The sequence below is a fragment of the Eleutherodactylus coqui genome, chromosome 10 (genome assembly GCF_035609145.1).
Source record: "Eleutherodactylus coqui strain aEleCoq1 chromosome 10, aEleCoq1.hap1, whole genome shotgun sequence".
NCBI lineage: Eukaryota > Metazoa > Chordata > Amphibia > Anura > Eleutherodactylidae > Eleutherodactylus > Eleutherodactylus coqui.
The window spans coordinates 14,213,646-14,236,939 of record NC_089846.1 but is presented as its reverse complement, the minus strand read 5'-3'; the positions used below and the strand labels follow the sequence as shown (position 1 = coordinate 14,236,939).

Below are 23,294 nucleotides of genomic sequence, written 5' to 3'. Positions count from 1 at the left end.
TTATTTATTTTTGTACTGTGTGAACGGTTTATGAATAAATGAGGTTTTATAAGTCGTCTTGGCTCCAAGCGGCGCAGAGCAGGAAATGCTGAGCCGTCCGGGGTTGTGGCAGGGGGTCATAAGAGGATCATGTGAGAGCGGCCATGACATTCCTGTGGGAGGAGACCCTGCGCTGGTGACCCCGCACCCTCACGCTGCTGCATTCCTCCTCCTGTAGGATGTTCACATGTCAGATTTTGGTATAAGTTTGACCTTCACTTGAAAGGGTGAAATCTGCACCTCAGCCACATGTAACTACACCTTATGGGGCCATAGTGGCTGCAGCAAAAATAAAAGGTCATTCAATGCGGCCAAATGTGCGCCTAAATGATGGAAGCGGCCGGCTGTTTCAACCTTTGGATTTTCGTCTGTGAAATGCAGTCAAAATCTGCAGCATTAATTGACAAACTAAAGATTTCCCATCTGTAATCTACGCTGCAGATTCCTGCTTGATGGACAAGTCCTTTAAATCCCATCCCGCTGGCTTGTGCTGTGCGGCTGCCTGCAGGTGGCGCACACGCTACAGAACCAGCAGTGGATTTTGCTGTGGATATCTCATGCTATTTACAAGCCGCAGGAAGAGGATCTCAAAAACGCTTTCCCATGCAGCAGACAATTCCTGTATCCGCAGCCGCCTGTTTATGCTGCGGCTTTCGGTTCTTGCAGGAAGAGGATTAACATTCGGGACAGATCTGTGACTAAATTCCACACAAAGCTTGCGTACTGAATAGAACCTACTGATGTCACTGGGTTCGTTCACAGGCGCATTTTGGTTATGCCAAGAACTACATAGCGCGCCCGCCGGTCCTGAGCATGCATGCAGGGAACTTACCAAACTACTTAGCCATTTCAATAGCTGGGAACAGCAGTGCGCGTTTCTGCACAACTTGTAAGAACAGCAAAATACGCCACTTCGCACACATACAACCCACGGATCGGTGGTCCGGTGATTTGGAGGTGGCATCACGCTGACTAAGGCAGCAGTTCCATCTTGTGTGGCCAGACCCTAATGCAGGGTTTTCCAACAGGTCAGGGTTTCCTCAGTACAGCACAAGGGATGTGATTGCCAGCGCCTCAGATATTGCCACAGCTGATCTTATTCGGATCTCCTGCAACCATGACCTCTTGGAGAAACTGCCGTAAGGGTATGCCCACACGGGTGGGCAGCAGCGGACATTCCTCAGTTGGTGTGGAATTCACTTGATTACTTGGAGATGGAAGCGGGACCGCAACGACACGGCGGCAAATTTAATTTCAGCACAGATTTTCTCTGCAGGCGGAGATTTGCTGCTACTGTAAATGCTGCAGTGCATCCGCCCCCGTATGAATGTCATTTACAGCTGCTTTCACATGCAACCCTCCCTAACTATGTACAGCCGTTCACTAGTGACTAGTGGGAGTTGGCGCTTCATAGCAGGGAGATCAGCACTCCCAATGTCCCAATATACAGCACCCCCTTCTGGTGGATAGCAAATGTGTGCACAGAAGGGGGTGCAAGTTACAAAACCAGGCAACCATGAACAACTAGGGCACTGTTCATGGAAGGGGGATTATTAAAACTTCTACCACTCTAAAGGTCAAAGTTCACACAAATGGTAAAACTTTTAGTCATAAGAGGAATGCAGATTGTGACCGCGACAGCAAAAAAAAAAGGAGGAGACGCCATGTAAATTATCTAGATCCAGGAACTTTATTTACAAATATTTAGATTAATAGCATTTTGTTACATCGAGGGGAAGGACAGCAGCCCGAGAATCCTTCAGCCACAGCCTGAGGCGGCCTCCGGTCACTGAAGGAGCGCGGGGGGAGACGAGCTGTGGTCATTGACTTATCACGGGGTAGATTGTGGTCCCTGCACAAGACATGTTCTGCTTATCTGATGGATGCAAAATGCATTTTAACCCCCCCCAAAAAAGAAACCCCGTATCAATCATTAAAAAAAGAGATATATATATCCATGTTAAAGGGGCCGCACCACACAACCCACACGACCTCATCCTGGTCCAGTCTTGGCCTCGGGTGTGGAGCCTACAGCGGGTGGCTTAACGTGTGATGGATCAGAGCCAACCGCTGGAAGAAACGAACCGGCTAATACCCAGACTGCTTAAAAAAACAGCGACTGTAGTGTTAAAAACGCAAAAGAAAGTTCATTCTAAAAAGCAGAAAGATTCTCCAGACACCGAACAGCAAAGGGTTAATAGTGTGTGTGCAATAAGGAAACAGAGCAGTAAGAGATTTACCACACTCATCATCGCGCTGATCAGCCCACAAGGGGAGGTTTCGTAAAAAAAGAAGAGCTCAGAAGAAGCCACAGTGCAAAAAAAACGGACAGAAACTGGATATGGAGACGCCCGGTGTTCTGTCTAATGGGGGAGGGGCGGGTGGTCGGACTGTACACCGAGAAGATCTTCCCGTTCTGCAGGGTTTTACACAGAGGTGAAAAAAAGCAATTTCAGCACAAAACAATTCTTTGTGTTTTTTTTTTTTAATTTTTTTTTTTTTTCATTCAAAAAAAAAAGTTAAGACAAAAGTATTAACCGCCCCGAACAGGAAGAGACGAGCGGAGGCGACAGACGGCGGGATCCCCAGCAAATGAAGCGCTCGGCTACAAGGAGGACAGAACGGGACGAGTCACAGGAGGAATGAAAGCAGAGTCCGGCCTCTCTACAGACGTCACAGACAGGGGGAGCTACACTTCATACCATGCAGGAAATGATTGATGTTCCGGGTGTTTATTACGCGGCTTCGCCTTTGAGAACCTGATTACATCTAGTTACTTAGCAGTTTAGTATTGTGTTAAACTGTCGTCGCAGCAGAGTCCCCCCCCCACCTTTAATTTAAACCAGTAGGATGTACAGAAGAGAACGGGGCAGCAAAAAAATACTGCTTGAGACAGACAGAGGTGGAAAGGTCAGAAACACAGCCCCTCGGACAGGTCACTAGCAGCCACAGCCTTCCCTCTGGGGTTGGGGTTCGCTGGTTAGCCGGCCTCCTTGGGGTGCTGACGGCTTGTGCTGTACCCCGGACTCGGCAGCGTTCAGATCTAGGCTTCCGTCCTGGATGTTTTGGTAGATTTTCTTGGCCGCCTCCAGGAAAGCATCTTCCACGTTCTCCCCTCTGTGATAGAGAATAGAAAAATCAGCCACTAGGGGGAGCACCGTCCCTTTAAAAAGGTCACAACCCTCCAGAAGAGGGTCCTGTTCAGTCGTATAGTTATACCCCTTAAAAAGAACCATCCCTTAAAGTATTCTGATGGCAGATATTTAGCTCTAGCGGTCCCCACGATCCCTGTGGATTTTTAACTCTGTCCATACCAGAGCTGTATATTTGCATGGCCACTTGGCTCTGTCTTCACGTCTTGCCCAGTGAAAGCCGGAGTTGTTTGCCCTCCACGCCGTACCCTACAGCCAACGTCAGAGCCCAGGCCCAGTGATGAGACAAGCGCTCACATACAGGAGCCATTTGCTCCAGCGCTCGGCTGGTTGTACCGCAGACGTCTCCATCCTCCTAATTCACCAGCAGGACGTTACCTGCCATGTCACACTTACAGAGGAGCTGCAGTCCGGTCACTGTCTACAGGCCAACATTACACTCCCTCTACCACCATTTAAAGGTCCGACTGAGGACTTGTGCTCAGGAAAGCTCATCAATAGTTGATTGGTGGGGATCCGCTGCTCAGGATAGCCACCAATCAGCTGATCGCTGGGCCTGCTGTCCTCACTGACAGCCTGGAAGCAATCATACTGTTAACATTGCAGATGTGCGCTTTGGTACTACATGCACACCTCCCATTGAATTCCACAGGAGCTGTGCCTGCAGTACCAAGCAAGGCTGCTACAATACAGACAGCGCTGCCCGCACCAAGCACAGGCCAGGCAATCAGCAGGTATCCTGAGCAGAGGACTCCCAACGATCAACTACTGCAACATATCCTGTGAGTAAAGGCCAGACAACCCCTTTATTAATACAACCCTGTCCTTAAACCCCCAATAGAATCAGTGCAGAGGCTGCTGTGATCACAGTTCACACACACTGAGCCGTGCGATCCTGAGAGATTTCATAGCGTGACTGTAGTTTGTCCAGTGGCTCTGAGACTGCTGAGAAAATAAGTCAGCCTCTATTCACCTGCTTTGGTCCCTTATTGCCTCCATCTGCTTCCAAATAGCATAGTCACATGCCATCCAAGAGCATGCCCACTGCAGCTAGTCACAGGCCTCAGCGATGGTACTGCCAATGCCAGTGATTGGCTGAGGCAGGCCCATGACCAGAAGCAAGCGGAGACCACAACAGGTGAATAGAGGCTGGTTTATTATTTTCATGAGAGTCACTGAGTATTTAGCAGTCAGGAGCCCCATTAAAGGTCGGACATTTTTGAGCATTTGGTCAGTCACCATAATTTATTGCAGACATCGCTTTATAGAAAACTAAAAACTGCAACAGGCGCCGACGGTCCTGACACTATGGGGCCACAGGATGCTGTAAACGGCACATCACTACTACTCCCAGCATCCTCACACTATGGGGGCCACAGGATGCTGTAAACTGCACATCACTACTACTCCCAGCATCCTCACACTATGGGGGCCACAGGATGCTGTAAACTGCACATCACTACTACTCCCAGCATCCTCACACTATGGGGGCCACAGGATGCTGTAAACTGCACATCACTACTACTCCCAGCATCCTCACACTATGGGGGCCACAGGATGCTGTAAACTGCACATCACTACTACTCCCAGCATCCTCACACTATGAGGGCCACAGGATGCTGTAAACTGCACATCACTACTACTCCCAGCATCCTCACACTATGGGGGCCACAGGATGCTGTAAACTGCACATCACTACTACTCCCAGCATCCTCACACTATGGGGGCCACAGGATGCTGTAAACTGCACATCACTACTACTCCCAGCATCCTCACACTATGGGGGCCACAGGATGCTGTAAACTGCACATCACTACTACTCCCAGCATCCTCACACTATGGGGGCCACAGGATGCTGTAAACTGCACATCACTACTACTCCCAGCATCCTCACACTATGGGGGCCACAGGATGCTGTAAACGGCACATCACTACTACTCCCAGCATCCTGACACTATGGGGGCCACAGGATGCTGTAAACTGCACATCACTACAACTCCCAGCATCCTGACACTATGGGGGCCACAGGATGCTGTAAACTGCACATCACTACTACTCCCAGCATCCTCACACTATGGGGGCCACAGGATGCTGTAAACGGCACATCACTACTACTCCCAGCATCCTTACACTATGGGGGCCACAGGATGCTGTAAACTGCACATCACTACTACTCCCAGCATCCTCACACTATGGGGGCCACAGGATGCTGTAAACTGCACATCACTACTACTCCCAGCATCCTCACACATTATACAGAGTACAGCCCCCCCAAATATTTTCGTCACGGTTCAGATGCCGTCACTTACGTTTTTGCACTAGCCTCCAGGAACAAGAGACCTTTATAAAGAAATGAGAGATAAGATTACTGTGGGGCGGCAGGAGGAGAGGAGTATTCAGCCTGGAATGGTCTATGTACCGTTCTCCTCGGCAAACTGTTTGGCCTCCTCGTACGTCACGTCGCGCTGCGCCTCCAGGTCCGCTTTATTGCCTATAAGAATGATAACCTGCGAGGGGAGAGAAGTGACATTAGTGGATGATGCTACGTTGATAGACAAGTCACACAATGGCGGCCCCCTCCCCCATCATAGTCGTACTTACAGTGTTGGGGTTGGTGAGATTCCGTGCGTCGGTCAACCAGCTGCTTAAATGATTGTATGTGCTTCTCCTGTAAAGTAAAAGCAGAGATGAGGATGAGACAGCGCCACAGACCCAAGTCACTGACAGCAAGCAGAGATCCTGACAACAGTGAAGAACTGAAGAGTCTAGTACAAAGTTCTAAACTTATAATTGTCCAACATAACTGAGCAGCAGCGCTCAGCGGTATCTCCAGTGCTAGGTCAGTACTTGATGCACACTTACCTAGTGATGTCATACACCATCAGCGCCCCAGCTGCTCCCCGGTAATAGCTGCGAGTGACGGCCCGGAAGCGTTCCTGACCCGCTGTGTCCCAGATCTGCAGCTTAATCTTTTGTCCGCTAACTTCAATTATCCGGGTACCAAACTCCACCCCGATAGTGTGAGGACAGTCCGCCATAACTGGAAGGGGTCAGAGTCATGTGATCACCAAGAGAGTATGTGACCCCCCCCCCCACTTATACAATCAGGCATTAGATCTACACCCCCTCCTATAATCTACACGCCCACATAATGGTCACAAGAGCAGCGCAGGAAGCAGCCACAACAGGGGGGTAACTTACATTTCTTCTCTGTGAACTGGTGCAGCAGGCAAGATTTCCCGACTCCCATGTCACCTGCAACACACAAGAAGAGTCATCCGTGGAAATCGCGGGGGCCAGGAGTTCTGCTATAGTACAAACGGGCCGCAAAAAGGCCAATAGTGACCAACAAAAAGCAAGAGGGGCAGCAGCACCCTGAGACGGCGATACCGCTTCTGCACAGACCTCGTCAACATAAAGCATTCTCCTCCTCTCCCCCTGATGTCAATGATGTCATTGAGATCAATGGGTTAATACATCGTATAAGTTCAGCGTGCCACACAAATGAACAGATCTTGTGCGATTTGCCCGCCCATGAAAATAAGCTCTAAAGGCGTTGCTCCACTTCTAGCCGTTTTACTGCAGGAAGCAGACAGCCGTGTACATTGCAGGTTGGTATGATAAAAGCGAATGGCACTCAACCTGCAGTGCAAACCTGAGCCACTATGCAATGTATGGAGCTGTCTACTACCGTCACACAAGACCCTGGGGGAACATTAGAGTTTTCCATGCATTCCCACGTATAGTTAGTACAGCGCCCATCAGAGTTAAGAGGCGGCAGGTCTGGTCCGGGTCTGGATCCCCCCACATCTATTATTTATCAGGATTCATGTGATGGGAGAATTAAAAAAAAAAAATCAAAGGGGTAAAAAAATTAATTAATAAAATCAATCCACAGAATCACGCCCACAGCAACGGGGTGCTTAAAGGGAAGCGGTCAGCGTTGTCGACCCTACCAAACTAACTAGAGGAGCCGGAGAATTACAGCACATTTCATAAATAACCGTTTCCATCTGAAAGCATAGCTTTGTAACAATGTTAACATTTCCCGTGCAGTAAGCAGATGCTCGCGATCCGGTGGGCGCTTTGATCTCTCACGCATGCGCCGGAGTTTTGCAAATGGGCACGACAAATCTGCCCACAAGAGGGATACATGATCTGCCCATGCGCCGGTTCGCAAGCTTCCAGTCCATGCGTGAGATGTCAAAGCGCTCTGTGGATGGCGCGGTACGCAGCAGCTGAGATGGGCGTAATACGTGGTAAACTTACTTGTGTAAACCCGGCCTAATGAAGGGTAACATCTCCTGCTGTTGGAGGGGAGGAGTCAAGAGCTTGGCCCTTCCCACTGATTCTCAACATAGTGTCATCTGGGCGGAGATCCCCTTTAACCACCATAGACCCCACCCATGTGACCACTTACCGATGATGATGTACTTGAAGATATAGGAATAGTTGTAAGGTGCGGTAGCCATGATGGCGCTGGAAGGAAACAAAGAACATGTTAAGGACAAGACAGAAGCCCCCAGAAATCCCCTCCCCCACAGGCCTGACATTACGCACGATATAGAACACACAAGACCAAAACTAAACCCGCCCGTGTGAATGAGCTCTAATTCACTAATGTTGCCATGGTAACTCCAGAGCGAGCACAGCATGTCCGTGTCCCCAGCAGGGAGGAGACAGGAGAGGGTCCCTACGGATACGTTCACACACCGCGGAATTGGAAAGGATTTTCTGCAGCGGAAAATCCACACTAATATCCACGCCAAAGTTCGCACTATTACAGCTGCTTGTGCCCCGCATTTTGCTGTGGAATCACAGCAGATTTCACCCCTACAATTAAAACCCCTACAATTTCGGGTGAACCAACCCGAAAAAAATCCGCTGTGCGTGACGCATCCACTACATTTTTCATTGGGAATCTACAATGCAGATTTTTTTAAAAAGGGGCGATTGCCCTTCTTGACGTGGATCCTGCACGGAGACCGAGGCGGGTAGCCAAGTGTCTACTAGCCCTGTTGAGTGAGCCTCAGACATCTGACGGTCAGTTTCGCAATTCTGATGCAGATTTTTCAGCATGAAGAACATCTAAATACGGGTTAAATGTTCGTTATATGCCAACGACAACCTGAATGGGGCAGCAGCTTAGCGACCCTTAAAGTGATCTTCTGACCCTGGACAAAGATGGCTGCACCTTGTCCAACTACCTGATGCACGCTGTACAATCGAAGACGCTACAAGCTGCTGTGATTGGCCGATGCAGCCCATGTGAGCAGCATGTGGCGTCTTGGGGCCCTTTTACATGGATGCTCGTCCCAGCGATAATCGCTCATGTGCTTTTATATAGGAACTATCATCGCTCAGTGAATGGCAGCGAAGCGGGACGAGGATCGTTCCAAGCCCACCCGCCTCGAGTCACAGTAAACAGGCAGCTCATAAGGGATGCCACCTGTTTACCTGTCTGAATGACGCAGGCATAAAAATCCAACAACGGTCGCCCCGCGTAAGAAGTTGTTCATCTATGAACGTCTGCGCGTTTACTAGAGGCGGGAAGTGATCGCCGCCGCGCGCTCCGTCTGCATTCACAGAGCTATCCTTGCTTCCATGTAAAACCGCAGGAGCGATTATCGCTGGGACGACTGTCAGGCGTTCCGTGTAAGAGGGCCCTAACATGTGGGCAAGCTTTAACATATTCATTTTTGCACAGGAGTGTAGCCGCTGGAACATGTAATAAGGAAGGGGGGCACAGAGTGTGCCATCATGTAATAAGGGGGAGGGGGGGGGGGGAGGGGCGTGGCCACAGCGAGCGGCACCACTTATTGAGTCGACTCTCCGGTAAGACCGCTTTATTCCTCGCATACAACACGTGGCTGGAGACTTACCTGATACGTGACAGAGGGAAACAGAAGAGACGACCAAACCACGACCGATGTCAGAGCCCTGCGGAAAGAAGAGAGACGTCAGTACAAGAGCCTGAGACCCCACAACCTGTGGAAGAGTCAATGCTAAGTGATGGTTAAGCACCTCGTTGTCTCCCCCCCCCCCCCCCCCCAGGACGGCGGTCACATTTACGATTGTGAAAGAACAATCGACGAAAATCAAGTTTGTCTCCTTTAAAAACTAGAAGAGCCAAAGCCGCAACAGGAAGTAAGAGTCCGTCCCTTTAAGAGCGAACAGCGGAAAACACGGATGGTCCGCAGGAAACGAAAAGTGATAACAGACTTGAGGGAATTAATGGCAAATTCTGCCCAGAGGGGTTACTAGAGGGCCGTCTGACCATTACTACATGGACACACCGCTACATGTATGTACACAACCAATGGCCATTACCACAGATACATCACATGTATGTACGCAAGTGTCAACAAATACCAGAGTGCGACTATTACATGTATGTAAACCTCCCATGTCGTCTGGTCAGCCATGAGGTCTCATATCTACAGGATTACTTGGTTTCTCTTACGGAGAACAATCACGTTTTGGCCGCTCTCACACGGACGGCCGGGAGCCCGCAGCAGAATCCAGCCCTGTCCCCGGCAGGCGTCCCTTTGAATATCCGTATTTCGGATGGCTGTGGTGAACCGCCGTTGGACATGCGCAGTACAGATTTGATTCGTGCCGTCGCTAGGCGCTGACGCGGGTACCTGCCACCTATCTGCAATGTCAGAATTTTTTACGAAAACGGAACATGCTGCGATTTCCGAGAGCGGACATGCGAATATTCCATCTTTAGAAGAAATACCGTGGAGCGTCCGCGCAGGTGGCGATCGCGGATTCCGCAATTCAAATCCAGTGGCATGAGACCGGCCTAACACCGTGCCATTAACAACCCAGATCCATATCCACATCAGATACTAGAATGACCATAACATATCACAAATAGATATCTATCCATCTATATCTCTCCCACCAGTGGCCATTAGTACATGGATACAGTATTACACATATGTACACAATTAGTGACATCAGATCTAGAGTGACAATTACTCCACAACCGCACTGTTACATGTACTGCTGGAGACACACATACACCCAGTGACAGAAGGGACCTCCGGGGTCATCGGGTCCGGGCCCCTGCTCAGGATCACTAAATCATCCCAGACAGACGTCTGTCCGCCTCTGAAGACAATTGGGAAGTTTAAAAGGATCCTAATCACCTCATGTGAGTTAATTCCCTCTAAAAATAAAAGAACTTCAAGTAAAAGGAAACCAATGTGGCTCGACAAGACGGTAAGGAGGGCAATAAATGAGAAAAAGAAAGCGTTCAAACTACTAAAGCAACAAGGCAGCGAAGAAGCGCTAAAATCGTACAGGGAAAAAACACAAAATATGCAAAGATAAGATCAAAACTGCCAAGGAGGAGGCAGAAAGACTGATCGCCAAAGAGAGCAAAAACAACCCAAAACTATTTAACTATAATGAAAACAAAGATCTGGTACCATGGTAGCCAGTAGAGCAAAATGTGATTGTTCTCAGCAAGAGAAACGACGTAATCTTGTAGATATGATACCTTTTAATGGTATCATAGTGTGTATAAATATGCATGCCTCTTCAGATCCAATCCATTTAAGCCGGAAGAAGCACCCTGCGTTGGTACGAAAGCTCGCTATTATTACATCATGTATTTTTGTTAGCCATTAAAAGGTATCATATCTACAAGATTACGTTGTTTCTCTTGCTGAGAACAATCATATTTAACTATATTAACAGCAAAAGTATTTGCACTGAGAGCACTGGCCCTTTAACAAATAATGCAGGAGAAATCATTGAAGATGATGGAGGGAAGGCAAATCTAATAAATAGTTTCATTTCAAGCGTATTCACAAACGAAAAGGAAATGTCACAGGAGATGCAGGGGAATAAAATGAACCCCCGTTAAATATTACATAATTAACACAGGAGGAAGCGTAGAGCCGGTTAAAGAAGATTAAAATTGATAAATCGTCCCACGCCCAGATGGAATACACCCAAGGGTACTAAGGGAACTTAGTAATGTGATAGCTAGACCGCTATTTCTTATATTTATGGACACTATCAAGACCGGGGTTGTACCATTGGATTGGCGCATTGCCAACGTGGTTCAAATTTACAAAACAGGGTTCAAAAGTGAGCCAGGTAACTACAGGCCGGCAAGTCTCACTTCAGTAACTGGAAAAATATTCGAGGGGTTTCTGAGATATTCCATCCTAGAATACCTCAAGGAGAACAACGGAATAACTCCTCACCAGCATGAGGGGGCGATCATGTCTGACCAATCTGATCAGCTTCTACGATGAAGCAAGCTCTAGGCTGGACCTGGGAGAGTCTATTGATCTGGTATATCTGGACTTCTCTAAAGCATTTGACACCGTGCCGCATAATAGTCTGATATATAACATGAGACAGCTCGGATTGGGTGAAAACGTGTGTATCTGGGTGAGGAACTGGCTCAGAGATAAAAAGCAGAGGGTGGTAATAAATGGTTCATACTCTGATTGGGCAGTCGCTAGTGGGGGCCACAGGGTTTAGTATTGGGCCCCATTCTGTTTATAAGATTTATCACTGACCTGATAGAGGGACTGTACAGCAAAATATCAGTATTTGTAGATGATACAAAACTATATAAGATAATTAATGCAACGGAGGACAATGTGCGGCTACAAACGGACCGAGATAAGCCGGGGGCTTGGGCAGGAAAATGGCAAATGAAGGGCAATGTGGATAAATGTAAGGTTCTGCACATGGGCAGGAGAAACGGATGTCACCAATATACACTAAATGGGGTACTGCTAGGGAAAAGTGAGGTGGAAAAAGACCTGGGAGTATTAGTGGACTGTAGACTAAACTGGAGTAACCAATGCCAGTCAGCTGCTGCTAAAGCTAATAGAGTCTTGGGGTGCATTAAAAGAGGTATAGGGGCGAGGGACGAGAATATTATCCTCCCACTATATAAGGCACTTGTCAGGCCTCACATGGAATACTGCGTACAGTTCTGGACACCGGTGCTTAGGAAAGATGTTACAGCGCTGGAGGGGGTTCAAAGAAGGCCAACTAAACTAATACATGGAATGACGGGACTGGAATACCCAGAGAGGCATCAAAATTGGGATTATTTACCCTGGAAAAAAGACTTAAGGGGCGGCCAAATAACTATATATAAATACATGAGGGGACGATACAAGGATCTCTCCCAGGATCCGTTTATACCCAGGACCACGACGGTAACAAGAGGGCATCCGTTATGTTTAGAAGAAAGCAGGTTTCATCACCAACACAGAAAAGGGTATACAGGCAGGTAGGAACTATTAGGGGTCAATCCAGGGATTAGTCTGATTGCCATTAGGGAATCGGGAAGGAATTTTCCCCCAAATGGGCTAATTGGCTCCTGCCTCTTGGTTTTTTTTCCCCTTCCTCTGGATCAACAACATAGGAGGATAAACAGGCTGAACTAGATGGACATTGTCTTCATTCAGCCTTACATACCATGTTCTACTGAAGGAGAACTCCCCACCTCCCATGGCAACCTGCTCCACTCATTGATCCCCCTCACTGTCTAATATCTAATTTGTGTCTCCTCCCTTTCAGTTTCATCCCATTGCTTCTGGTCTTTCCTTGTACAGATGAGAATAGGGCTGATCCCTCTGCACTGTGACAGCCCTTCAGATATTTGTAGACCGCTATTAAGTCTCCTCTCAGCCTTCTCTTCTGCAAGCTGAACATTCCCAGATCCTTTAACCGTTCCTCATAGGACATGATTTGCAGACTGCTCACCATCTTGGTAACTCTTCTCTGAACTTGCTCCAATTTGTCTATGTCTTTTTTAAAGTGGGGTGCCCAGAACCGGACTCAGTATTCCAGATGAGGTCTGACTAAGGAAGAGTAGAGGGGATAATAACCTCCCGTGATCTAGACTCTACGCTTCTCTTAATACATCCCAGAATTGTGTTTGGCTTTTTTGCAGCTGCATCACATTGTTGACTCATGTTCAGTCTATGATCTATTAGTATACCCAAGTCTTTTTCACATGTGCTGCTGCTGCTTAGCTCAATTCCTCCCATTCTCTATGTGCTTTTTCATTTTTCTTGCCCAGATGTAGGCAACTTTGCATTTCTCCTGGTTAAATACCATTCTGTTAGTCACCGCCCACTGTTCAAGCTTTCCTAGATCTTTTTTAATACTCTCGTTCTTCCCTAGTGTTAGCTATTAGAGATGAGCGAACGTGTTCGGCTCCGCCCCTTTTCGCCCGGACACCGAACTTCGCGAGGAATTCCGTGTTCGGGCGAAAAAAGTTCGGGGGTCGCCGTGGCAGCGCGGGGGGTTGCGGCGGGGAGTGGGGGGGGGGGGGGGGGGAGAGGGAGAGAGAGAGAGGGCTCCCCCCTGTTCCCCGCTGCTGCAGCCCGCGCCGCCGCGCCTCTCCCCGCCCCCCAGCGCCCCCCGAATACTTACGCGCGAACACGGAAGTCCTCGGAAAAGCCGGTGTCCGGGTGCGTAAGTGTTCGTTAAGAACACGTTCGCTCATCTCTATTAGCTATCCCTCCTAGCTTTGTGTTGTCGGCAAATTTGATTAGTTTCCCATCAATTCCCTCCTCCAGATTATTCATAAAAATGTTGACCAACACTGGGCCTAGGACAGAGCCTTGTGGTACCCCACTTGATACATTCTTTCAGCCATTTATGACCACTCTGAGTATGATCACTCAGCCAGTTGTGAATCCACCTAACAGTTCCCTTGTCAATCCCATATTTGGTCATTTTTCCAATAAGTATGGTATGAGCTGCTTTGTCAAATGCTTTACTAAAGATATACTATATCCACCGCATTTCCCTGATCAACCCAATCGGTGATTTTGTCGTAGAAGGAAATTGGATTCGTCTGGCATGACTCGTTTGTTACAAACCCATGCGGACTCTGGTTAATTTCTCCATTTTTATCCAAGTACTTGCATACATGCTGCTTAATAATTTGTTCAAAGATCTTTCCTGGAATAGAAGTCAGGCTCACAGGCCTGTAGTTTCCTGGATCCACCTGCTTCCCTTTTTTTGTAGATAGAAACATTTGATCTCCTCCAACCTTGTTGGACTTCTCCTGTTCTCCAGGAAGTTTCATAGATTACATTGAGTGGTTCAGCAATTCCCTCCGCTGCTTCCTTTAGTATCCTAGGATGTAATTCCCACAATAGCACAGGGAAGATCAGCTAATGTTACATCTACTTTCTGAGAGAAAACAGATACAAAATAGAAATTTTAAAAGGTCAACACCATTCTAAGGCCCCCTGTCCATGGGTGAGGCGGAATATTGCTAGCAATAGTCTGCCGCAGGGGAGAGAACTGACAGTTCTCTGTGGTGAGCCTCTTTGACCGCGGAGAATTGTGGCAAATCGAAGCATGCCACAATCTGAGTCCCGCGAGCGGAGAATCGGTTATATTCTCCGCTCGTGGACAGGGGGCTGCGCTTTTCATAGCAATGCTATGGAAAGCGTGCACTGTGTTACTTGCGGACAAATTATCACCGCGAGTAATGCAATGCACTATTGTTCGTGGCAGGAGCCCTTACCCGAAGTTCTTTTTTATTGCTTTCAGCCTCTGTTGCAAGCCTCGGTTCATTATTAGCTTTTCTGACACTTGTCCTACAGTTTCTGCAGACCGCATTATATTCTTCTTTAGATATTCCCCCCTCTTTCTATTTGATAAACATATTCTTCTGCCTTTTTAGCATGTGTGTAAGTTCTGTAATCATCCATTCTGGTCTCTTTAAATGCTTTCCATTCTTCCTTCTTTTAGGCATTATTAATGATTGTGCTTTGAGAATCTCATTTTGCAATATTTCCCAACCTTCTTGGACATTTCGGTCATTAAGAACATCCAGCCATTGGATTCTTGCTACGTTCCGAATCCATTAAGGCTCTTTTACACGCAACGATTATTATTGCTCAAAATTCGTACAAACAGATGAAAACGAGCGATAATCATCACATTTAAACGTGGGCATCGTGCATTTTTTGTTTGAACGATGGATTTTACTTCACATAAAAATCCATCATTCAGCAGCTGAAAGATTGAGCAAATACATTCTGTTGGAATGCTTTTCGCTCCAAAAGACTGCAGAATGTTCTCCCAGCAGTATGTTTAGAATAGCCGCAAGGAGAACAATGGAATGCGGCCGGCAGCCGCAAGGAGAACAATGGAATGCGGCCGGCAGCCGCAAGGAGAACAATGGAATGCGGCCGGCAGCCGCAAGGAGAACAATGGAATGCGGCCGGCAGCCGCATGGAGAACAATGGAATGCGGCCGGCAGCCGCATGGAGAACAATGGAATGCGGCCGGCAGCCGCATGGAGAACAATGGAATGCGGCCGGCAGCCGCATGGAGAACAATGGAATGCGGCCGGCAGCCGCAAGGAGAACAATGGAATGCGGCCGGCAGCCGCAAGGAGAACAATGGAATGCGGCCGGCAGCCGCAAGGAGAACAATGGAATGCGGCCGGCAGCCGCAAGGAGAACAATGGAATGCGGCCGGCAGCCGCAAGGAGAACAATGGAATGCGGCCGGCAGCCGCAAGGAGAACAATGGAATGCGGCCGGCAGCCGCAAGGAGAACAATGGAATGCGGCCGGCAGCCGCAAGGAGAACAATGGAATGCGGCCGGCAGCTGCTTGCACAGCTGGGAGTGTGTTTAAACACATGCTGGGCTCTGCAAACAACTTGTGCGGCTCCTTTTACATGCAAATGAAGATGATAAAGTGTTAATTATCAATAACACTTCATGCAAATACATCACTAAATCTTTCAGACGTTTGAAAGATTATCTTTGCATGTAAAAGGACCTTTAAAATCTGCCTTTCTGAAATCGTACCTTGAGGTCTGAGTTTTCTCAGGTCTTTCTCCCCTTGTTATCCAGATTCAAGGATCCCATGATCCGTGCCTCCGAAGGTCCCAGCCACCCATACTTCCCCAAGATAAAGTTGACAGCAAGAGCAGATAAGAATTTGTTGGATCCATTACTTTTACCTGAGAGAGATTCCCAACAAATGCCTGGATCGGTAAAATCTCCCATAATCACTATGCCATGCTTTTTTTGAGAGCTTGGCCATCTGATGTAGAAAGAGTTCCTCCATATCTTCTGCTTGTCCAGGCGGCCGATAGTAAATGCCTACAATGGTGTCCTTTCTGTTGTTCTCTCCTTGTATTCTTACCCAAACAGTTTCTACAGAACTCCCAGCTCTGAAGCTTGAATCTCTCTGGAGATGAATGTTTTCCTAACATACAACACAACACGTCCTCCCCTTTTATTAGGTCTGTTTCTTATAAATAAGTTGTATCCTTCAAGCCTTGTGTTCCAATCATGTGTATCATTCCACCATGTTTCCGTGATGCCTATTACATCATATTTCTCATCCTGTGTTAGGAGCTCCAATTCTCCTTGTTTGTTTCCCATGCTCTGTGCATTTGTGTAAAAACATGTTAGTTTGTGATCGGTGTCTCTTGCTCCTCTACTTTCCTTCTGATTTTTTTGTTTTTGTTCTTTCTTTCCACTTCCATTAGCAAGGTTCTCAAGTGTAATAATTAGCTGTATATTTTTGCCTTTCACTTCCCTTCCCATATTGTTCTAGTTTAAAGCTCTCCTAATGAGTGAAGCAAGGCGCCCACCAAACATATGCTTACCTGTTTTTGTAAGGTGCAACCTGTCTCTAGCAAGCAGTCCATCATATAGGTAATTCACTCCATGGTCTAGAAATCCAAATCTTTGCTCACGTCACCATCGACATAGCCAGTTGTTCACCTCTTATTCCATCGCCATCCACTTGGAGGATGGATGAGAAGACCACCTGTGCTCCTAGTTCCTTCACCTTTTTTATGAGGTCTTTAAAGTCTCTGCAGATAGTTGCAATGTCCTTTTTTGCAGTGTCATTTTTCCCTACACGTATTAGTAGGAATGGGTGGTGTTCTGTAGGACTGAAGAGCCTTGAGAGTCTAATGATGGTTTCACATCGGCATCCGCGACCACAGGGTCCAACACCCCCGCGACCACAGGGTCCAACACCCCCGCGACCACAGGGTCCAACACCCCCGCGACCACAGGGTCCAACACCCCCGCGACCACAGGGTCCAACACCCCCGCGACCACAGGGTCCAACACCCCCGCGACCACAGGGTCCAACACCCCCGCGACCACAGGGTCCAACACCCCCGCGACCACAGGGTCCAACACCCCCGCGACCACAGGGTCCAACACCCCCGCGACCACAGGGTCCAACACCCCCGCGACCACAGGGTCCAACACCCCCGCAGCCTGATTAGACAGGTGAATGCATCATTGGTTTGTTTAAAGCGAGAATCATCCAGTCTCTGTAGAAGTAAATGAGGGGGGCAGAACGAGCGGCGTTTAAACCAAACGAGCCAACACTGGTTTTTATGCCTGCAGAAACTGACCGATCATCGGCTCACTTTCACTCGTTTGAACGATCATCCTTCTGTCTAACGCAGCATTGCTTCTGCCCTGGGAAGGAAGTCCTCAACCTCCTTAATGAGTCTCTCCTAAAAACTTTGCACTTTCCCTCCAATGCATGAACTTACATTTCTGACCGGACTGAAGACATATAGCATACCGCTCACCATATAGCGACCCTCCCCTCCACGTTGCACACAGTGGATGTCACTTCTAAAGTCCTCATGTCCACTGGACAATTAGGCCGCCTGCAGACGGCCGGGTCGGATCCGGCTGCGAGAATTCTCGCAGCGGGACCAGACCCGAGCGCCTGCAGAGAGCACTGCGGACTCACCCGCTCACGCAGCTCCGGCTCTTTCATGAGCCGGCGGCCGGTGAGTGACGTTTCTGTGTGGGGCTCACAGAATTAGAGCATGCTGCGGTTTGTTTGCTGCACGTGATTTCGTCCTCTGAGCAGCCAAGCCCGGCTAGATCCAGCGACCGCCACTCAGCGACCTTTCACTCTTCCCAGAATGCACCAGGAATAAGTAAGTTTTCTTACTGGAGCGCCAATCTCCAGTCTGATACTAGAGCGACCATAATGCTTCATTACGGCAGCGGCAAAAGGCTCCGCACAAGCGGGAGATGTGAGCGCTAGTTGTCGCTCGTGCAGATCGCCGCTGACCATCACTGACTTCTCGCTCAGCGCTACATATTCTACGTGAATCGTGAGGGGTCAGCGATGAGTTATATGCTGGGGGAAAGCGAGCGACAAACTAAAAGTAAACTAATAGTAAAAGATGTCTGACATTCAGATGCAAGTAAGGAAGATGAACAAAACCTCCGCAGCGCAGCCTTCAACTCCCAATCATTGATTTGAAGGAATGCTGCCATCCAATAGGTGGCGCTGCAGAGGTATTGTTCCATCTATTTCCCGGAGAAGCATGCATGGCCTTATAAGTCTCCTCACTCCTTTTCAAGGTGATACGTCTCAGCGCAATGAGTTGGGAGGGTAACGGTCACATACTTATTGGTTTGAACGAATTTTGTGCAATAATTGTCCCTTGCGAATAGTCCTTTACCCCTCCCATACATCACATGTCTACATACAACTAGTAACCATGACTACAACGTTACATACAGCCATTACTACATTGATAGGTTACATATACAACCGTCAGCCATTACTACACAGCTACACTATGAGGCCGTGTTCACACGGGGCTGATTTGCGGTGCGGACCTTCTGCATGGAGAACAGACAGCATTTACAGGAAGAGCAAAGTGGGTAAGATGTAGAAAATGTCATCCACACGTTGCGGAAAAAGATCCACACAAATCCGGTCCGGAAATTGAGACGCGACGCGGAATCCAAACCCACAACGGCTGCGGAATTCCCCTCTTCTCAATGACGGGGCGACATCCGTACCGAAATCCACTGCTTTAAAAACGCATCAAATGGTGGAAGGTTTTGATGCAGAACGTCCGCAGTAAATGAACAACTCCTGTTTACACGGCTTATAGTAGTTATTAGGTGAGCCAACGACCGGGCGACTGACAGGTGAGCGATCTGGTCCAACAGGGTACTGCAGCCTCCATGCCTGACCGTATCACATCTTGTATCCAAGCTAGAGGCGGTACAACAGGGTACTAGAGCCTCCCTGCCCCCCATATCACATCTTGTATCCAAGCTAGAGGCGGTACAACAGGGTACTAGAGCCTCCATGCCTGCCCGTATCACATCTTGTATCCAAGCTAAAGGCGGTACAACAGGGTACTAGAGCCTCCATGCCCATCTGTATCACATCTTGTATCCAAGCTAGAGGCGGTACAACAGGATACTAGAGCCTCCATGCCTGCCCGTATCACATCTTGTATCCAAGCAAGAGGCGGTACAACAGGATCCTAGAGCCTCCATGCCCTTGTATCACATCTTGTATCCAAGCTAGAGGCGGTACAACCGGGTACTAGAGCCTCCCTGCCCGCATCACATCTTGTATCCAAGCTAGAGGCGGTACAACAGGGTACTAGAGCCTCCATGCCTGCTCGTATCACATCTTGTATCCAAGCTAGAGGCGGTACAACAGGGTACTAGAGCCTCCATGCCCGCCCGCATCACATCTTGTATCCAAGCTAGAGGCGGTACAACAGGGTACTAGATCCTCCATGCCTGCCCGTATCACATCTTGTATCCAAGCTAGAGGCGGTACAACAGGGTACTAGAGCCTCCCTGCCCGCATCACATCTTGTATCCAAGCTAGAGGCGGTACAACAGGGTACTAGATCCTCCATGCCCCCCGTATCACATCTTGTATCCAAGCTAGAGGCGGTACAACAGGGTACTAGAGCCTCCCTGCCCGCATCACATCTTGTATCCAAGCTAGAGGCGGTACAACAGGGTACTAGAGCCTCCATGCTGCTGCATAACATCTTGTATCCAAGCTAGAGGCGGTACAACAGGGTACTAGAGCCTCCATGCCTGCCTGTATCACATCTTGTATCCAAGCTAGAGGCGGTACAACAGGGTACTAGAGCCTCCATACAAGAGGTCGGTTCTCCACAATAAATTCTCTTTTTGTTCTGATGTGTAATCACTTCTATCAGCATTACAATCACAGAGAAAGTTTTATCCCTCCGACCAGCGCCCGTCACTACACCGCTACATGCATGTAGACAACCGGCGCCCGTCACTACACCGCTACATGCATGTAGACAACCGGCGCCCGTCACTACACCGCTACATGCATGTAGACAACCGGCGCCCGTCACTACACCGCTACATGCATGTAGACAACCGGCGCCCGTCACTACACCGCTACATGCATGTAGACAACCGGCGCCCGTCACTACACCGCTACATGCATGTAGACAACCGGCGCCCGTCACTACACCGCTACATGCATGTAGACAACCGGCGCCCGTCACTACACCGCTACATGCATGTAGACAACCGGCGCCCGTCACTACACCGCTACATGCATGTAGACAACCGGCGCCCGTCACTACACCGCTACATGCATGTAGACAACCGGCGCCCGTCACTACACCGCTACATGCATGTAGACAACCGGCGCCCGTCACTACACCGCTACATGCATGTAACGGACAATGCTACATAGACTACGCCACTGTATGTATGCAGACAACCGGTCCCCTCTACTACACGGAGACGCCGCTACATGTATGTATGTATGTATGTATGTAGACAACCGGTCCCCTCTACTACACGGAGACGCCGCTACATGTATGTATGTATGTAGACAACCGCTCCCCTCTACTACACGGAGACGCCGCTACATGTATGTATGTATGTAGACAACCGGTCCCCTCTACTACACGGAGACGCCGCTACATGTATGTATGTAGACAACCAGTCCCCTCTACTACACGGAGACGCCGCTACATGTATGTATGCATGTTGACAACCGGTCCCCTCTACTACACGGAGACGCCGCTACATGTATGTATGTAGACAACCGGTCCCCTCTACTACACGGAGACGCCGCTACATGTATGTATGTAGACAACCGGTCCCCTCTACTACACGGAGAGGCCGCTACATGTATGTATGTATGTAGACAACCGGTCCCCTCTACTACACGGAGACGCCGCTACATGTATGTATGTAGACAACCGGTCCCCTCTACTACACGGAGAGGCCGCTTCATGTATGTATGTATGTAGACAACCGGTCCCCTCTACTACACGGAGACACCGCTACATGTATGTATGTATGTATGTATGTATGTAGACAACCGGTCCCCTCTACTACACGGAGACGCCCCTACATGTATGTATGTATGTAGACAACCGGTCCCCTCTACTACACGGAGACGCCGCTACATGTATGTATGTAGACAACCGGCCCCCCCTCTACTACACGGATACGCCGCTACATGTATGCATGGAGACAACCGGCCCCCCCGCTACTACACGGATACGCCGCTACATGTATGCATGTAGACAACCTGCCCCCGCTACTACACGGATACGCCGCTACACGTATGTAGACAACCGGACCCCGCTACTACACGGATACGCCGCTACACGTATGTAGACAACCGGCCTCCGCTACTACACGGATACGCCGCTACACGTATGTAGACAACCGGCCCCCGCTACTACACGGATACGCCGCTACACGTATGTAGACAACCGGCCCCCGCTACTACACGGATACGCCGCTACACGTATGTAGACAACCGGCCCCCCGCTACTACACGGATACGCCGCTACACGTATGTAGACAACCGGCCCCCGCTACTACACGGATACGCCGCTACACGTATGTAGACAACCGGCCCCCGCTACTACACGGATACGCCGCTACACGTATGTAGACAACCGGCCCCCGCTACTACACGGATACGCCGCTACACGTATGTAGACAACCGGCCCCCGCTACTACACGGATACGCCGCTACACGTATGTAGACAACCGGCCCCCACTACTACACGGATACGCCGCTACACGTATGTAGACAACCACCCCCACTACTACACGGATACGCCGCTACACGTATGTAGACAACCGCCGGCCCAGCTACTACATGGATACGCCGCTACACGTATGTAGACAACCACCCCCACTACTACACGGATACGCCGCTACACGTATGTAGACAACCGCCGGCCCAGCTACTACCCGGATACGCCGCTACACGTATGTAGACAACCGTCCCCCACTACTACACGGATACGCCGCTACACGTATGTAGACAACCACCCCCACTACTACACGGATACGCCGCTACACGTATGTAGACAACCGCCGGCCCAGCTACTACATGGATACGCCGCTACACGTATGTATGTAGACATCAGCCCCCACTACTGCCCGGATACGCGCGCTACATGTATGTAGACATCAGCCCCCGCTACTACCCGGTTGCAGCGTGTGCCGGGGAGGCCGCCGTGTTCCCTCCTTCCTGTTGTGGCGTCCGGCCGTCATCGTCACGTCTTCTTGTTCCGCGCTGCACCGCGTCAGGAAGCTTCACCTCCCTGTGACAATGGGGACCGCCCTTCCCCCGCAGTAAGAGGTTCGCAGCAGCTGCGGGGTCATACGCCGGTCTCGCTCTGCACTAGGAGGGGCTCCTGGCTGTAGGGCCCACGCAGGGTTAACGAGACAAGCCCCCCGCCGGTCCTGACGGAGGCAGTAAGGGGGCCACACATCACCAGAAGAGGGGCCACAGGGGGGTACATCTTGGGGGGCTCACTATAGCCGTATATCGGGGTGCGGAGTACACGGGGAGCCCCCTCTGCAGGGAACATCCTGGGGTGCAGTCATGCGCTGTGACACCCATGTAGGAGGTGACCCCACCCACGAGGGGGCGCTGTGTGTCCCGGGGCGGAGGGTGGGGCGCTGTCGTGTCCCGTTCTCACCTGTCCAGCGTCCGTCGGGGGTGAGGGTGAGGAGGAGGCCGCAGTCGCTCCTGGCAGCTCCCGGTGTTTCTCTTCCTCTCCCTCCAAGATGGCTGCGGCGCTTGCACGGGGTTTCCCGGCGCGCTCCCAACGGGTCAGGGGTGGGCGGGTCCGACACGCACGCGCCGCCAGCACCGCAGCAATGGGCGAGGACGAGCGCTGTCACGGGACTAGGCCGGCGGGTCACGTGCCCGCGAGAGTTAACCCCGTCATCGCTGCGCCATGTCTCATTGTCCAAGGCGTTGTGGGCGTGGCCTGGGCTGTCACAGGGCGGCAGTGCG

The 23,294-nt window shown here is 49.8% G+C and overlaps 1 protein-coding gene across 1 annotated transcript; it reads right to left on the bottom strand.

Moving 5' to 3' along the window:
• Nucleotides 1-1,706: 1,706 nt before the first annotated feature.
• Nucleotides 1,707-23,131, bottom strand: RAB14 (RAB14, member RAS oncogene family). The gene is made up of 9 exons (XM_066580298.1): nucleotides 22,975-23,131; nucleotides 9,074-9,131; nucleotides 7,612-7,670; nucleotides 6,393-6,446; nucleotides 6,054-6,231; nucleotides 5,793-5,859; nucleotides 5,611-5,698; nucleotides 5,501-5,531; nucleotides 1,707-3,156 (listed from the first exon to the last, which is right to left on the bottom strand). The coding sequence occupies exons 3-9, from the start codon at nucleotides 7,661-7,663 to the stop codon at nucleotides 2,979-2,981; spliced, it is 648 nt and encodes a 215-aa protein (XP_066436395.1). The 5' UTR covers nucleotides 7,664-7,670; nucleotides 9,074-9,131; nucleotides 22,975-23,131; the 3' UTR covers nucleotides 1,707-2,978.
• Nucleotides 23,132-23,294: the final 163 nt, after the last annotated feature.